Here is an 18,896-nt window from a genome sequence, read left to right as displayed (position 1 = left end):
AGAGAGCTACATTTGTTTTCTTTAAAAAATTTTGAAGCAAATAAGGCAAAATGTACAGGTTCATCTAGAGTTGGGTGGTGGGTACAGAGTTATCATCTGTTTCTCTGTAGTGCTGAAACTTTCCCTGACTAAATAAGGAAGAGGATATAGTTGGGTACCTAAAACTCAGCCAATTTTGCTGTCATATATTGTTGCATTTAGAGGAATAAAGGCAAAGGTGTACATCGCACACAGTGGCAGAGCGCCTGGAATGCAAGCCGAGATGCCACTCCGTGAAGGCTGAGCAGGGAAATGACAGTGCCAGTGATGCCCTGTTCTACAGACAGTCCAATATTCACAGGTAAAACAGCATCACCTCAATATGAATGCTGATAATGCACATGGTATAAAGGGTGCATACACTGACCTCTGTGTGATGTTAGGTGTGGAAATGTCCCACGAGCAACTTAGGAGAGAAGTCACACCTAGACACATTTTTGTTTTATTTTTAAAAAATCTTTTAATTGAAAGTACTAGAGGCCTGGTGCACGACATTTGTGCACTCAGGGGGTGTTGAGGGGGGTCCCTCAGCCTGGATGGGGAGCAGGCCTAAGCTGTCAGTCGGACATCCTTAGTGCTGCCACCTTGGGCCACTGCTGCTGTGCTCGCCAGCCAATAGCCCGGCTTGTGGCTAAGCTGCGCTCCCCCCCACCCCCCGTGGGAGTGCACTGACCACCAGGGGGCAGCTCCTGTGTTGAGCGTCTGCCCCCTGGTAGTTAGTATGCATCATAGCGACCGGTAGTTCCGCTGTTCAGTCGATTTGCATATTACCCTTTTATTATATAGGATTATATATGTCCACCCCCCCGCCCCCGCCCCCGCCCTGGTTAGACACATTTTTGGAAATCATCTACCTGAAGGGGATTTATTTATTTAAAAAATATGTGTGTGTGTGTGTGTGTGTGTATAATAAAAAAATATTTTTATTGATTTCAGAGAGGAAAGGAGAGGGGGAGAGAGAGAAACATCCTCTCTAATAAAATGGTAATATGCAAATTAACCATCACTCTGCTACATAAGCCACGCCCACCAGCCACGCCCACCAACCAATCAGGGCAAGTATGCAAATTAACCCCAATCCAAGATGGCTACAGCCACAGAGAGCAAGGTTTCCCAGGTAACAGAGGAAGCCAAGCTTTCCATAGCAGTTGCAGGCCTAAGCCTCCACTCAAGCTACAAAGTTTCAATTATAGAAGGTAAACAAATTCAAACAAATGGCGGCAGAATGGAGCTTGAGAGAGCAGGCCAGGGTTGCCGGCGGCAACAGGGGAAGCAAAGCTTTCCGCACACCCTGGCCGGGCCCACCTGCTTAAGGCTACAAAGTTTCAATTGTAGAAGGTGAATTAACTGCCCCAGAAATGGCTGCTGCCCCAGAAATGGCTGCCGCCCCAGGCTACAAAGTTTCAATTGTAGAAGGAAAATAAATTCCAGATACCAGGGCCTCTGCTTGGGTTGCCAGGGGGCGTGGCCAGCCTGCAAACCACCACAGGCCCCTCGCTCAGGCCGCCCCACACCCCAAGGGAACCCCCACCCTTATCTGTGACACCCTTCAGGGCAAACCAGCTGGCCCCCACCCGTGCACCAGGCCTCTATCCTATCTAATAAAAGAGTAAGATACAGATTGATCATGACTGCAACACACAATATAGCTGCCTCCATGTGGTCAAAGATCCTGCCCCCATGTGGACACAAGATGGCCACCACAAGATGGCCAGCAGGAGAGGGCAGTTGGGAGGCACCCGGCCTGCAAGGGAGGGCAGTTGAGAGGGACCAGGCCTGCAAGGGAGGGCAGTTGAGAGGGACCAGGCTTGCAAGGGAGGGCAGTTGGAGGTGATCAACCCTGCAGGAGAGGGCAGTTAGGGGTGACCAGGCTGGCAGAGGAGGGAAGTTGGGGGCAAACAGGCTGGCAGGGGAGCAGTTAAGCATCAACCAGGCTGGCAGCGGAGTGGTTAGGGGGTGATCAGGCTGGCAGGCAGAAGCAGTTAGGGGCAATCAGGAAGGCAGGCAGGCAAGCAGTTGGGAGCCAGCAGTCCTGGATTGTGAGAGGGATGTCCGACTGCCCGTTTAGGCCCGATCCCACCAGGATCGGGCCTAAACGGGCAGTCGGACATCCCTCCAGGAGTCCCAGATTGGAGAGGGTACAGGCTGGGCTGAGGGACAACCCCCCGCCGTGCACGAATTTCGTGCACCGGGCTTCTAGTAAATGATAAGAGAGAATCACTGACTGGCTGCCTCCTGCATGGCCCCTACTGGGGATCAAGCTCACAACTTGGGCATGTGCCCTGAGAGGACATGGAACTGTGACCTCCTGGTTCATAGGTTGACACTCAACCAATGAGCCACACCAGCTGGGCTGGAGAGGATTGTTTACAGTTGTGAGGGTTGAACAGGCTTCCCAAGGGGTGGGCGAGGCGGGAGAGGGGGTGAAGGACAGAATTTTAAAAAGAATGACCATGTTTGGGAATGGAATGAGAAATGTTTTCAGAAAGGTAAGAGGTAAAATACCAAAGCTGCAGAGAGGTCCATGAAAACAGGTCTTGAGAAGGGTCCAAAAGATTAGGAAGAAATGATATCACAGATTCAGCATAGGAGGGAAAATAAAACTAGACCTCAGAAGTCTACGGCAAGGAAACAAGAAGTTTGAAAATGAAAGGAATTAAATAGCAAGACTCCTAAAGGAATCCACAGGAGCAGATAAAGGCTTCTGAAATGAGAGTGCTTCTGATAGTCTAGGGCAGTGGTCGGCAAACTCATTAGTCAACAGAGCCAAACATCAACAATACAACGATTGAAATTTCTTTTGAGAGCCAAATTTTTTAAACTTAAACTTCTTCTAATGCCACTTCTTCAAAATAGACTCGCCCAGGCCGTGGTATTTTGTGGAAGAGCCACACTCAAGGGGCCAAAGAGCCGCATGTGGCTCGCGAGCCGCAGTTTGCCGACCACGGGTCTAGGGGAAGAGGAGGAACCAGGAAAAAGGGGATACATGGGAGAACAAGATCACAGGTTGGTGGGGATAGTCTGAGAAATAAGATGGGACATCTCTTTTTCCTATTGGAGGGAACAAAGGTACAGTAGGAAGTTGAGGTGAGCTCAGGTCTGACAGCCATGATTTTCTCAGATTACTAAGGAAGATAAAATGATAGCCAGCATTAACATTTCAGAAAGCTAGAGTTCCCTAAGCTAGAGCTAGCCATTCTAAGATAAAAAGGTTCCTTTTGCAATTGGTACTATAGCAGATATGTACTAAAACAGTAGTGTTCAATTGCTGCAGCATAGTAACACAGAACTATAGACACATGTTCTGCACCAAGGTATCTGTGGGTTGTAGACACTGTTAAGTGATTCCTTTGTCAAATTTTTAATAGTCTCATAATAGAATTTTATCTGATTGAAACTGCCTTTTTCTTGATACACGTTTGTTTGGCTATGTAGATATTCTGCCACATAAATTAGATAACTTGCAAAGCACCTGAGAGCTAAGTAAATTAGAGGAGATTTATTTCTATTTTATCTCAATAAAAGTACTGAACAATACCTTGTAGAGACCAGAGAAGTGAGAAAACAAAGAGAAGGAAACCGACCATGTAGCCCCAAATGCTCCTGTCTGTCTCAGACCTGCACAGAGTGAAGACCTATGTATTCAAATTCTCATGAATTATTTCTACTACCATCTCTTACAAATGCACCTCAGAGGGCACTGCTTTGCCGAAGATAATGTTCTGAACTGCTAGGCAGATGGGCAAGTTGTGCTAAATATTGGGTATATACCAATGCTTTCCATTTGTTAAGGCAAACAGGTCTATGGATTCTTTTCTTTTTTGGTAGAACTTTATGTATCTAGACTTTTCAATATGAAAGTTCTCAAGCATACACAAATAAAGAGGACAACATGATGAAAACCACTAAACCTGTGTGATGCTTTAAACATTCTTTTGCAACCCTAATTTCATTTTTATGACATTCATGTCCCATTAGCATGTAAACAGTTTAAGATGGGAAAATGGGATTCTAAATCCTAAAGAATTAGGAAGCTAGTGCTGCCATTACTAACATATTTCTAACTTAACAGTACATTTCAGGTTTTAATAGAAAAATCCCATAGATCAGGCGCAAGGTATGTGCAGTAGGAGAGAAATATGCCTACATGAAAACTTCCCAAAGTAAAACAGTATTGGACCAAGAAAAGAAGCCAGCTGAGTATATTCTTTTGGTTGTTAATTCTCACCATAGGGTATTTTTTCCCACTGATTTTGAGAGAGAATGGAAAGGGGGGCGGGGGGGAGATAATGAGAGAGAAACATCAATTTGAGAGAGACATATCAAGTGGCTGCTTTCTGCACATGCCCCAACCAGGCCCAGATCAAACCTGCAACCCAGGTATGTGCCCTTGACCAGAAATTGAACCTGTGACCCTTCAGTGCATGGGTCAATGCTCTAACCACTGAGCACAGTGACCAGGGCCTAACTGGGTATTTTTAATTCAATAGGTAACTATAATTCTTTAAAAGTCTAATGATGGATTTGGCAATTATTTTTCCAACTCCCAAAGGTAACTGTTTTATTGAAAGGCCAGGATGATTAATTGTCTATTAAACACATGTGAGATTATACCTTTCAATAATTATTCTCAAGTCCAATTTTCTAACTTTACAAGATAAGAGGAAGCAAATGAAGGCAAAAATTCTTTTGGACAGGTGTCCACATGGCTTTCTGGCAGGGTTACACCTTCTACCACCCAACAGTTAAGCCTCCCACTTTCTCATCTTTCCATCTTTCTTTTTGCTCTTTCTCTCCTTCCCTTCTCCCACGTTGGTACTGCAGCTTCCAAAGGTTGTCTCTGACCCTCAGAACTACAGAGGCTAGTGAGCTCTGCTCCAGCCAGCAGCTATGTCTTTTCATCAGGCCTGAGAAAAGTTATTAGTAACTAAGAAGGGCGATCATTGATCAAAGCTCAATAGACTTACGTTCTTCTCTGGGTTAAACGATTTGCCTTCTTACCTTTAATTTTCTGCTTGTATTCTTCTGGTCGGTGGAGGTACATGGCTGCAGCATCACCATTGAGAGGATCTATGGGATTGGGATAGGCCAACAACTGGGGCAGGAAGGACTCAAATATATTGGTAAGATCTGAAAAAACCAACAGAAATACATCATGCACGGAACAAACAAGTTCACCTAAAATTCACTTGAATTCAGTAGTCAAAACTGCTTGCCTTCCTAGATATTTAACCACATGGACATGTGCTCCATTATCTGTGCTGTACATTGTATATTCCTTTCAATACCAATTAAAAAACTTAAAAATTAATTTTAATTTGAAGAACTAAATACCTGATATTCACTTTGAAAGGCAATTTTTCCCAATTCTAATTCACCCCATTTTCTAAATGAGAATTCAGAAATACTACCTATATTGTTTATTAATTAAAACCTGTGCCCCAATACTCTACTTTCCTACAAAGTGAATAGTTGATCTCTTAACATAGCCTTTTTCTATAGCTTTGAAAATCACCACTCTGAAAAGTATTCAAGCACCAGATCTTAAAAGAACTGAACACAATTTTATAGGTCTTGACATTTAATCCAATTCTCATAACTTCTAATGAAAGTAAATATAACCAGTTATTCAATTATTTTGGGTAATGAGGGTAAGAACTTATATGGACAACTTAAAATCACAAATAAGACAGATAAGTACTAATTTACTACATTTATCAATAATCATTTAATAAATATTTACTAACTCCTTCTGGCCAGATTCAGCACAAGGTACTGGGTATATATACATGACATCTACACACTCAGTTAACAAAAACCCTGCAGTAACATCGTGTTTCATCAAGTGGACCAGAAAGCCTGCAAAATTAACTACATGTCCCCATTAACTTCAAAGATGATGTGACTTCCATCTTATTTGCTCCCCAGTTAGCAGACAGTGAACTGTGGAACCTCAGTGCATCCATTCCTCTGCCCTACTCTAGTTACTCTATCTGCTAAAGGAAACATTTCTGTTTCTGGAGAGAATGCTAATGTAGCATAAAAGAACTTTTTAATTTATTCAGCTCTCTAAAGATATTATTTTTTTTTTTTTTTTTTTTTTTTTTTTAGTATTATAAATGGATGTTTTATCAAGCCACATCACTTTAGATTAGTGGTTCTCAGAGCAGGGGGTGGGGTGGTTTTGCTCCCCAGAGATGTCTGGCAATGTCTGGAGAAATTTTTGGCTGTCACAACTGGGTGTGGGAGGGGGCAGTGGTGCTATTTGTATCTAGTGCACAGAGGCCATGGATGCTGATAAACATCCTGTAATGCACAGGACGGCCCTTCAAAAACAAATCATTAGTGCTGAGGTTGAGAAACCTGTTATAGATAAAAGGATTGGCAAACTTTTTGTAAAGGGAGAGTGAACACTATGGGCTTGTGGGCCACATTTGGTCTGACATAACTACTCAACACAGCTCTGTTGTTGTAGCACAAAAGCAGCCATAGGTAAACAAACAGGTGTAGCTGTGTTCCAATAAAATTTTACTAGAAAAACAGGCAGACAATATTTGCCGACTTCTGCTCTAGAAAACCCTACAAATAGGTGGCTCTTCCTTGTCACTGTAAGATTAAGGAACTGAGCAGTCAGAGAATAAACTAAGGCTACATTATTCAACAGAACTTTCTGCAATGATGACAATGTTCTGTATCTGCACTGTCCAATATGGTAGTCACTAGCCACACGTGGCTACTGAACACATGAAATAGGCTAGTGTGACTGTGAGGAACTGACCTTCATTTTACTTAATTCTCATTAATTTCAATAACTACAAGTGGCCAGTCCCATATTGGACAGCTCAGGTCTAGCACAGTCCTGGTCTCATGCAGAGATATTGACACACAGTAGGTTTAACTTTAACCCCAAGTTATAGGCTTGGTATTATTACATGGACTGGGGCTATTTCATCTTCATAAAGCTAAATTTCCAAAGAACCACATTACAGTAAGATTCCATGTACCAGAAAACAAATACAGAGACTCCTAATCAAAACAGAAAAAAAATCTAAGATAACCCCAACCATCTGCAGGATTTTCACTGCCATTTTACTTATATATATATATTTTTTAAAGAGCGATATACTGTATACAAAAAACCAATAATTATCCATGATTAAAAAAACACATTAAAAACTGTTTGTCAAGGCTAAGGGACAGAGAAAAATGCTTATGCTGTAATGCTGGGTGGTGAAAATCCATAAAATGGTATGTCCTCTAGAATTACAACTATGTGCAATATGCATTGTATACACAGAATATTTAAAACGTTGGGTCAAAGCAAAAGGCTTGTAATTTCTACTTTCCACACTTCAAATGACACTTTACACTTTTTAACCTTTAAAAATAGTACTTTCCTATAAATATGTTCTTTTTACTTTTATATGTTTGACACATTTAATAAAACATGACAAGTCTGAAAATTTTTCTTTTCCTCTCTTTATCCTTGGGTGGGTTATTAATATAGTGGTAGAAAATGCTGAAAGGTAAGCAAATTAAGAAGGAAAAACAAGGAGTGTGGCAGTTCTACAAATTAAACATGATCCCAGAGCAGGGAAGAATAAGAGTTACAATAACATTAATAGTTGTAACAGTAATGACAGCAGCAACAGTTTATACTTAGCACTTACTAGAAGCCAGGCACTCACCAATAGTTTACATAGACACTTACTTTCACTGCAGGCAATGAGGTAGGTATCATTACTATCCCCATTTTGTATATGGGGAAACTGAGGCAGAAAGAGGTTAAGTAACTTGCCCAAGGGACTGGTTTTCAAACCTGGGCCTATCTAAAATGCTGCCACTGTTACCAGATAAAATGAATACTGACTGTCTTAACTTCATGATGGCATAAGCTCTCCATGTCTGCATCAAAAACATATACCCTCAGAGATGGCCACCCTCTCCTCAAAGCTTTTCTTTTTTCACAAGTTCAAGGCCAGCAAGATGATCTCTAAGTGTTTAGGCGTTTCTGTGGCTGAGCTGCCTATATTTCACAGAGGCAGTGTGCTTGTTTTCAAAAGCACAACCACAGGAAGTAGCCCAGGCTGTTCGCAGATACCCACACACAGTGAACTGGGGGCTTCTCATAGCCTTACTACACACCTGCACAGAAAGATTAGCAGCTGAGTGTTCCTATCATACAACAAAATTAAACAAATAAAAGAATGCTCAATAATTGGTTCTTCCTTAGTGTGTCTACTCCCTGCATTAACATACTTTTTACCCATTTCACAGATGTGTTGAGTCACATCTGTACCACAGAAGAGCAGAAAAGGGAATGGCACTCTCCCTCCATGGAGCATGTCTGTGCCGTTCCCTCCCTCTCATCTTCCCCCAAAGGCACGTATCCCCTAAACTCCATGAGACTTGCAACCAGGGGAGCAATGGGCAGCAGCAGCTTATCCCAGCTAATCCCCTAAACCTGTCTCCAAGGCCCCCTATTCTCTGACTTCCCAGTGAGCCCAGCCTGACTCTCCTGTTACTTCTTCTATGCCCTTCCGTGTTTCACACTCCTAAGTATATTTTTGCTGTGGTCAATAAATTCTTGCTTGCTTTTCTACACAGTCTCTTGATTGAAATCTTTCCCTACAGAGGACAGGAACCGAGGTCTTGTCATCATCTCCCCGGTAACATCTTTTTGGCACAGATTACACAAACACTTGCATGCCCCTGGATTCCCAGGCATATCCTATCCCAACCAGGTCTGTGGAGATATTTAACACCCGGCATACTCCTTATATTAAAAAAAATATATAAAATTAAGTTTAAAAAAAAAAGAAAGAAAAGGGAAGGTACGCAGCCCAGTTTTGGCTATAGATGGCAGCCTTTGAAGGCCAGGATGTTGAAGCAACGAAGCATTCCTAAAAGGGGCTAACAGAGTGATTACCACCAACAGGGTCCTCCCCAAAGAAATCTCTCTCAAACATGCAGATGTGCACAAAATCTTCTTTCAAATAAATATGTTGGCAGAAGAGACCTAAACTATAAAAAATGAAATAAAGATACTCATCTTTGGAAAAATGCATCATAACGAACATTTTTCCCTCTAGAATTGTTAATAATAAAAACATCTATCATTTCAAAAGTCTTTTTAAAAAAACACACATTAACTTCCACTTTCCTTTTGAAAGGGAGAGAGCCAGACATGGGTCACCCAATCTACACATTACAATCATCTGGCTCCACTACTGGCTGCCTTAATTGCCGATTCCTGAGAAATATGGTTTACGATGAACGAACAGCTCCGAGTTCTGCCTTGGACTAAATCAGCACTTACCAAAATGCAATCCATTAGGACGGACTCTTCAGCCTGACCTTATTAGTATTCATGTTAACAATATTACAACATTCATGCCTCCATTTAGACACATAAACTAATAATTTATATTTCATTTTTAGAAACACTCAAATCATTGATCTCTCATTTAAAGCAGCATTATTTATCCCATTCAGTCAAGAGCAATGGCTTATGGGTGAATCTAGGTCCTGGCTGTTTGTCCATCAGATTTACCTGTGGAGTTTTCTCACAATACTGAGGTCTCATACCCACCCCATGGACTCTGATTTAGGATTGGCTGGAATTTGTGTGTGTAGAAATAACACAGCCAGAAATCACTACCTACCTATACAACCTCTATCCTCAGGGACCAAATGAGAAGATGGCTATTTGCTTGTGTCTTCTTTGGTTCAAGAAAATATTGTCTTGGCAGCAATGCTGAAGAGGCTCTAGCTGAGTATCCCTCCCTGACCCTTTCCTCATTCTGTTCTGTCTACACTTTAAGCAACTATCACTTCCTCCAGGTGGAGGTATTCCAAACCATGGGCAGGAAAAAGTGGATCCATTTTAGAGAGGCATTAAAGGGTGGCTTTAAAGTAGAATAGGTGGTGATGGGTATCACCTAACACACTGTGGACATCGAGTAAAGCAAAGTCCATTAAGCTGAACTGTTTCTAGCAAAAGGGGAGCTGGCTCCTTAGAAGTGAACAACAGATGAAAAACCTAGAGACCACAAGTCTAATTTCAGGCCTTCCACTGACTGGTTCTTAGGCCTTGGGCAGGTCTCCTTCTCTCTGCATCCCCCAAAGAAGTATAATCTGCAAAAAAGAAGTATAATAGAGCAGTTCCTTACAAGGAAGAATTGCGTATTACTATAAATGACTATAAAATAGACTTCAAACTGCATCAAAGAGGACTAGTCTAAAATAGTTATACAAATATGGCATTTTCTTAGAGTAGAAATTTCATCTACTGTATCCCTTAAGGAACACATGTTAATTAAAATGAGTCACACTGAAAAAAATAAATAAAAGCACCAATTCTTAAAGTAAAGCTACCCTACTCCAGGTAACTCACAAAAAGATGGTTCATTGCTTAAAGGAGAAAACATGGGAGGGGATGTCTCACACATCTCATGTTTTATTCTTGGCTGTTTATGAACCAGTGATCATAAGTTATTTCTTCTTTCTTTATTTCCTTTGAAAATTAAAATAAAAACTCTTGTTAAGCATGCTGCTATCTTCAGGTTAAAACCCTGTGGACGCCCAAAGGTTCACGTGGTCTGCCCAACCAGAAACCACAATTACCAAGCAGGCAGTCATCTCAGAGACTTTAACTTGCATAATCTTCATTTGTTTTTCAGCTTTAACACCCCATATGCTGTAACTCAGAAAACACCACCATCATCATACAGTACAATCATGGTCAGAAGCCTGGAACCATCAAATCCTTCTCAAATGCCACCTTTCACCCCTTTTCCAATTCTACTCCTTGTCTCCCAGATGCCCAATGACCTGGGTTCCTTCTTTTTAAAACCAAACAAACAACACAGAAAAGCTTGTTTGAAAGACATCAGTATTAAGAATTAGCTTCATACTCTCTCACTCTGGGAAGCTCATCATCTTACAATAAGCCTATGCTGATAACTACCAATTCTTTCTAATCAGTCTTTTATATTTTGGTCTTATCAAACACAACATGTCTAAAATTATTTCTCTAAAAATCAATTCCTGCCTGGCTGGTGTGTCTCAGTGGTTGAGCACTGACCTATGAACCAGGAGGTCACAGTTGATTCCCGATCATGCCCAGGTTGTGGGCCCAATCCTCAGTGTGGGGCATGAAGAGGCAGCTGATCAATGATTCTCTCATCATTGATGTTTCTATCTCTCTCCCTTCCGCTCTGAAATCAATAAAGATATATTTTTTAAAAAGAATTAATTCCTTTCTCCTAATAGCTAGGTTGACCCTGTTCCTTGGCTCCAAATCTCTAGAAGGACCATGATTAGGCTTTTCTCCTTTCCCCCTGTATGTCAGTTTCCCAGACTTGCTATTTGTCCTAATAAAATGCTTCTAGTTCCTCTTCTGTCCCCCCTGCCATGTAACTACATCAAGCTCAATATAACATTCCAGCCATGGATCAAGGCAACCATCTGCTGGTTGGCCTTCCAGGCTATAAACTCTTGCCTTAGTAATCAGCTTCCTTAAAAACAATCACTCACGTCAATTCTCATCAAGAGCAAGTTCTCTTTCACAACTCTTCATACTCCAGAAGCATGCTATGCAAGGGCCTAAGCCGCAGTCGGACATTGTTAGCACTGCCGCGGAGGCGGGATGCTCTGCTGGCCAGCCGTCAGCCCGGCTTGTGGCTGAGCTGCGCTCCCCCTGTGGGAGTGCACCATCATCCCACTGTTCGGTCAATTAGCATATTACCCTTTTATTATATAGGATATATAGGAAGGATATCCTTGATTTACTACAGAAAATTAGCAGCTAACTTTTCAAAATCCCATTGATTGACTTTTGCTCATCTTTGAAGGAACTTTAATTCATTATGAACTGCTAAGCAAGTCATGAATTTATAATGTATTCAAAATAAAACCATAAAACTCCATTTCATTCATTCAACAAGTGTTGTTGTGTTTGTTTGTTTTTTTTGGGGGGGAGAGACTATTATAAGTATAAAAAAATACATCGAAACATATATGCAGCCAAATTCTTTGGTAAGATTGAAACAGGGCAAATAAATAAAATTTCCAGATTTTCTTCAGTTACTTAATAATTTGGGGTTAATTAATAGATCTTTACTTTTCTACTCTTATCAGCTCCTAAGAAGTTACAATTTAACAATGGATCTGAGTGTCTTTTACTTTAATGTTCTCCTGCTTACAGTCTGTGAACACTAAGAAACAGTGCAATTCTACCCCCTAAAAAAGAGTAGTCAGAAATCTATACACTCAATTGGAGGGTTAGCATTGCATCTGATCAAGCAGTTGGTATGTATGAAAAAGACAGAGTAAGCAGTGGGCTAGAAGACTGGCATTCCCTCAAGAACTTCAATAAAGCCAAACAGGAGATGCCCTCAGACAGGAAGGACATGAAAGAAGAAATGGCTTTGAGATTAAAAATCATTCTCTAAAATAAATAATTTGAACCCAACTTCAACGAGGAAAAGCTTATTTCTATAGCTGTCCTGAGGGCAAACATGTGGTGAGCTGAAGCAGACCACCACAAAGACTTTCTGTGGTACCATGGCAGAACCAGCAGGCCACAAGGCTAGCCATGCTACCTTTGGTTTACCAAGTGCTAACATGCTGCTAATGGAATATATCCAGCCACCAATTTACTAGATGATAAATTCGAGAATGTATCTGGTTACTTAACTGAGAGGGTCTTCTGTGTAGATAAAATATACAAAAAGTCTGAACTCATCAGATTTACTTATGTTCTCATGGTAGTCTACGGAAATTTTTTTTTTTTTTATAATACATTTTTACTGATTTCAGAGAGGGAGGGAGAGGGAGAGACAGAAACATCCAAGATGAGAGAGAATCATTGATTGGCTGCCTTTGGCATGCCCCCCACTGAAGACTGAGCCCTCAACCCGGGGAATGTGCCCTTACTGGAATGGAACCATGACATCCTGGTTCATAGATCAATGCTCAAACCACTGAGTCATGCCAGCTGGGCATCTATGGGGATTTTAAAAAGACAGAATAAGATCTCATGAAAAGAGTCATGCAGGCACAAAACAAAGCACCTCCCTTCTTACCCCTCTCAAAAGGAAAAAAAGAACAATTAGTAGGAATTAATAAGAATTAGTAATTAGACAGTCAAAGAATTTTGCAATATATGATATACCTAATCTCACTAGTGGAAGCATTACTGTTTATAAGAATTCTAAGCTGAAAATAGGTATTTCTGTTTTATGTGGGAAAGGACAATGTCAAAGATGTAGGGTACTAAACTCTGGAGGAATACCAGACACATTCTGCTAAGTGCCAGGTTACCAATGAGAGGTATGTAGTTATGTAACGCCAACAGTTTAAAGCATTCCACCAACTTAGAAAATCATCTCACATCCATTACCTCAATGCGGCTCCTCTCCACAATGTATTTTAACTAAGAGATCTATAGAAGAAAACGAATGCAAATACTTAGACCAGAATGAAGAAAACAGGCTTTTGTTCATGAAAAACAATCCCTTTGTTGCCATGTCAATCTCAAAACACTTTCCACTTTACTTAGGTGTTCTTTGGAGGTCATCCTAGTTCTCCCACTTACCAACCTTGCTTACCATAAACCATTGCAAGCTAAAACATGGTAATAGGATTTGTTATTAACCTTCCAGAAATGAGGGCAGTTAATGTTTAATTAACTACTTGAGTATTCTTACAGTCATACTAAAACTCATTATTCAAGTTTTTAATTACTAGACAAGAACTTCATTTGTCCTTAACATCAAAAAAGAGCATGAAAATTTCATGCAATTATAAGATAACTGGCTATGCATGGAGACTTGACCTATACACAGTGATCACATGCAAATAAAGAGAAAATAAATCTATATAATCACAATTGAACTCTAAAACTATAGCCCCAAAGAAAGTAGAACAGCCCGGCTGGTGTGGCTCAGTGGTTGAGCATTGACCTATAAATCAAGAGGTCATGGTCTGATTCAGATTCAGAGCACATGCCCAGGTTGCCAGCTGATCCCCAGTAGGGCACATACAGGAGGCAGCCGATCAACAATTCTCTCTCATCATTGATGTTTCTCTCTCCTGAAATCAATACAAATATATTTAAAAAAGAAAAGAAAGTGGAACAAAGTTGTGGCTGTCTCTCATAGTCTGGCCCATGTCCCACGATCTCACAGCCTGGATCACTCCATGGTTTTAATGTTGACCACTAGTGAATGTGAATATGGTGTTTTTAATGAATTTCTGCTAAGTTGCTCAATATACTCCATTTTCTATGTATAGCTAATTAAATTCTTGGGCCTCATAGCCATACCACATCTGAATGTCTCCAAGCAGACAAAGGAAGTGGACGATGGAGCTAAGTACTGTTGAAGCCGTCAAATCCAAAACTCAGCATATTTCTTCTTTATCTACAACAGCTGACATTTCTCCCAATGTACCTGGCCTGTCTCAGGGACGCATAATAACATCCAGCTGTTCAAAGGCAGGATCATGTTTGAGATTCCAACATGGATGCATCAGTACTGTGTTTTCAAGCCTGTTCAAACAGTAGTTGTTGGCCAATCATCCTTGCAGACAGATACATATATCTTTTGTCTATTTAACTACACTAAAAAGTCTAGAAACATAGTTAGAAAACACTAATTCAACATAAAGCATTATTTTAAGATATTAACCTTCAACCAAAGTTTGCATTGTTTGGAAAGATTCACAGGCTATCTAACTGAAAAGAGGGATGGAATAAATATCTCCAACATGGGAAACTTACAGTCATTTAGCAGCTTAAATTCATGAGGTCACAGTTTAGTACTAGTAAATAAATTAATGGTTTAAAATTTTTCTAAATGTCTAGTGAAAGAAACTTTCTTTTGTCTAACTCTAATCTCAAAATCCCTGTAATATTCCCTTTGTTGTAGTCACTTGTTATTGACTCTCCCGATGACCTAGGGCAGTGGTCGGCAAACTCATTAGTCAACAGAGCCAAATATCAACAGTACAACGATTGAAATTTCTTTTGAGAGCCAAATTTTTAAAACTTAAAACTTCTTCTAATGCCACTTCTTCAAAATAGACTCGCCCAGGCTGTGGTATTTTGTGGAATAGCCACACTCAAGGGGCCAAAGAGCAGCATGTGGCTCGCGAGCCGCAGTTTGCCGACCACGGACCTAGGGGAAGTAATTTCTCAAAAGTTGATTTTTCTCACCAGGAAAATAAGAGGAGTATCCAGTCCATTGGCTAGTAATCTAAGGGTGAGAATAAAATTATAAAATCCCTGACTTTATAAGAAAATTGTCTTCCACCTTTCATGTCCACAATTTAATCTACAAAATAAATAATTTACCAAGTCCGTTGAGAAATTAGTAAAATGGAAGTTGGGAAGATAAACACAATCTGCAGGGGTCAAGTATGCATGGCCCAGTGGGTGGGAGGAAATTAAAGCTGTATTGCAGTGAAGGTACCTGAGCTTCCAAGAATTTGGGTTGAAAAGACAACTATAAATAAAATAGATTTGGAGTAAAAAGGAAAACAAAAATAGAAAGGGGAACTTACAAAGCTACCTATGGCTTAATGAACTTGGCTTCCATCAATCTTGAAAATTATAGTTGTTTTTGAAACTGAAACCCAGATCCCCTTGGCTGCATTTTAAGTTTTCCAGAGCTTTTATCACTGCTGTCTGGAAAAGCAAGCAGGAAGGGATGTAAAAAAAAGATGCTATCATACAGGAAGCCAAAATAAATCAATTTTGTGATGGCATCTGCTACTTTCCTTTTAATGTCACAAGAGTAACAATAGAAACTTCATACTCAATAGATAACTTCATACTGATGACAAATATTTTTAGAAAATTAGCCAAATTACCCACTGTAATTAGTTCTCTTGCAAGGTTAAATAATATAAAATTAAAAATTACTGAGCGATTAAACTGCAATTATACCAATTCCGAGCTTCTGAATGAACTAACTGCATGTATACTTGGCAAGGAAAACCAGGATGAGAACAGGAGCAATGAATGAAATGGACTACCAGAAATCAAATTTCTTTTTGAGGGGTGGGGAGAATAGAGGACTAGACTTGAACACTGTTTATTTCCAAGCTATGTTAAGTATAAATCTGAAATTTCTACTGGGAATTGCTATTATGCTAAACATATGTATATCCTTTGCATACTACATGCCCTGAGGCAAAGTTAATTGCAGAAAATTTCCAAGTAACTCCATGCTCCTTACCAGATTGTACAGTAGACGTGTTGGGTTGCCAGGCTAAGCATTTTGCTTTTCAGTTGAGTGTGCTAATATGACAACTTTCTCATATTAGTTGTTTAGTATTAAATTAGACTTTTTTTGTTCTTTGAATAAAGATTCTCTCAAGAATTTACAGCAAAAATTAGAGTAATTCAGAATTCACCAATTTTGAATTAACGTTCAATGCCAGAAGCTTTAGCAACTTGCAATAAAAATTCAGTTTAGATCTCAAGATCAGGTAAGTCTAAAAGAAACAAGGTAGCCCTGGCTAGGTAGCTCAGTTAGACTGCCTTTCAATATCTGTCTCTCTCTCTCCTCTTCCTTTCTAAAATTGGTAAAAATAAAGTAAAAGAAACAAGGAATTTGAACCAGCCCTTTCTACCAGGACTTTGATATAAATTGTATTTATCTGCTCCTAAAACTTTTTATGAAAGAAAACTTAAGTTTAAATAAAATTATAAAATTTTCTTGAGGAATAGTTTGGGTGTGAGCAAAATATCAAAACAATTCTCCCATGCACAATATACTTTGGACTATATTCTAAATATATTTCTTCTGGTTTCCTGCACTTACCTGTAATGTTAGTATGACCATGCTCTTATATCATGGAACATTTAATGATAATTCACACTCATGTAATACGAAAATAAAAGTTCACTTTGACCAATAAGGCTTAATTCATGTTACTTATTAAATGCTTTGCAAGGTAATACAAGAACATGTTCTAACATTTTATAGACGTGATGAAATCTTAGTCATGTTGGCCTTCAGCTCTTTTTCTTTTTTTAAATATATTTTTATTGATTTTAGAGAGGAAGGGAGAAAGAGAGATAGAAACATTGATGAGAGAGACACATTGATCAGCTGCCTCCTGCACAACCCCCCACTGGGGATCAAGCCCACAACCTGGGCATGTGCCCTGACCGGGAATTGAACCCAGGATCTTCTGTTCCATGGGATGACGCTCAATCAACTGAGCTACACCAGCCGTGCTGGCCTTCTGCTTTAAAGTGTGTTCTGAACCTCTTACACTTGATACCTACTGGTGGGAATGTAAAATGGTAAAACCACTTTGGAAAACAGTATGTCAGTACCTCAAATGGTTTAACAGTTACAGAAATTCCATCCAATAATTTTGCCCGTAGGTAAAACACCCAAGAGAAATGAAAACACATGTCCACATTGAAATTTGTGCACAAATATTCATAACAGCCAAAAAGTAAGAACAACCCAAATGTCCATCATCTGACAAATGGATAAAAATGTGATATTCCATGAAAAGGAATGAAATACTAATACATGTTACAACATAGATGAATCATGAAGAGATTATATGAAATGGGGAGGGGGGAACCGGTCACAAAAGACCACATATAATTCTATTTATAAGGAATGCTCAGGATAGGCAAATCTAGAGAGACAATAAGTAGACCCAGGAGGATAAAGAGGTAATAGCTAAAGGGTAACGGGTTTCTTTTTGAGGTGATAAAAATGTTTTATAATGAGAATGTAGTAATAACTGCAAATATACTAAACCTATCAAATCACACATTTTAAATGGGTGAATTTTATGTATGTAAATTATAATTCAATAAAGCTGTTATTATAAAAATAATCTGTTCTGAAATGTGAGGTGCTTGAGAATTAGCAAACCTCTTCCACAAAGGTTATCTGGTCAATAGTAAAAGAATTAGTTAAACTAACGTCCAATTTACTTTATTGTAATTGGAACCAGTTTGCAGTATTTTCTTATGTACATTTCTAAAATGTGAATGCAGTTTAAGAAAAGACATCATTACATCAGATATTCCAGGCAGCCTGCCATGAGACATTTTTACAAAAAAAAAAAAAAAATCTTAAAAGGAATCCATTTAATCAACCTTAGAGTATATGTTCTTTCTTGTCACTTCTTTTCTGTGTAAGCTGTAATTTCCTAAAAACTCTCATTAAATAGTACTGGGCACTATTTTAGACATGTGTGTGTACATGTGTGTCCCAATTTCTCTTTTAGGGACGTAAGCACAGGTGACCAAGGGTGCCTCAGCCAGTCTCTAAACAGACACTGACACGTACGACCCAAGGTACTTACTTATAATATCACACTATAATTCCACACTTTAATACTTATTCTATATTATTCTTATTACTATTACTATAACAATGTGTGCACACAAAATCCCTGCTCCTGTGGAGCTTACAATCTAATAGAAAAAGATAGCCAATCAACAAATGCTGGTTTGAAAGACAGATTTTTATAACAGAGTGCTGTGCTATGGATGGCTATTATTTTAGATGGAGTGGCTAGGGAAAAAGGCTTCTCTAGGAAGTAATGTTTGAGGTGAGAAAAGTACCAGTCACACAAAGATTAGAGAAGAACTCTAGACAGAACAGATAATTCTTTCTTTATTTATTTTTTAAAATATATTTTATTGATTTTTTACAGAGAGGAAGAGAGAGGGATAGAGAGTTAGAAACATCGATGAGAGAGAAACATCGATCAGCTGCCTCCTGCACCCCCCCCACTGGGGATGTGCCCGCCACCAAGGTACATGCCCTTGACCGGAATCGAACCCGGGACCCTTGAGTCCGCAGGCCGAC

General features: G+C 39.7%; 1 protein-coding gene across 2 annotated transcripts in view; it reads right to left on the bottom strand.

Annotated features, from left to right (window-relative positions):
- UBE2H (ubiquitin conjugating enzyme E2 H) overlaps positions 1-18,896 on the bottom strand; it is a 111,193-nt gene that overhangs the window by 7,338 nt on the left and 84,959 nt on the right. For both annotated transcript variants that reach the window (XM_079786436.1, XM_079786435.1), the window contains one exon: positions 5,041-5,169. In XM_079786436.1, coding sequence (XP_079642562.1) covers positions 5,041-5,169 — 129 coding nt within the window. The remainder of the gene's footprint in view (positions 1-5,040; positions 5,170-18,896) is intronic.

The sequence above is a fragment of the Cnephaeus nilssonii genome (assembly GCF_951640355.1).
Source record: "Cnephaeus nilssonii genome assembly, chromosome: 12".
NCBI lineage: Eukaryota > Metazoa > Chordata > Mammalia > Chiroptera > Vespertilionidae > Cnephaeus > Cnephaeus nilssonii.
This window is presented reverse-complemented; position numbering and strand designations above follow the sequence as displayed.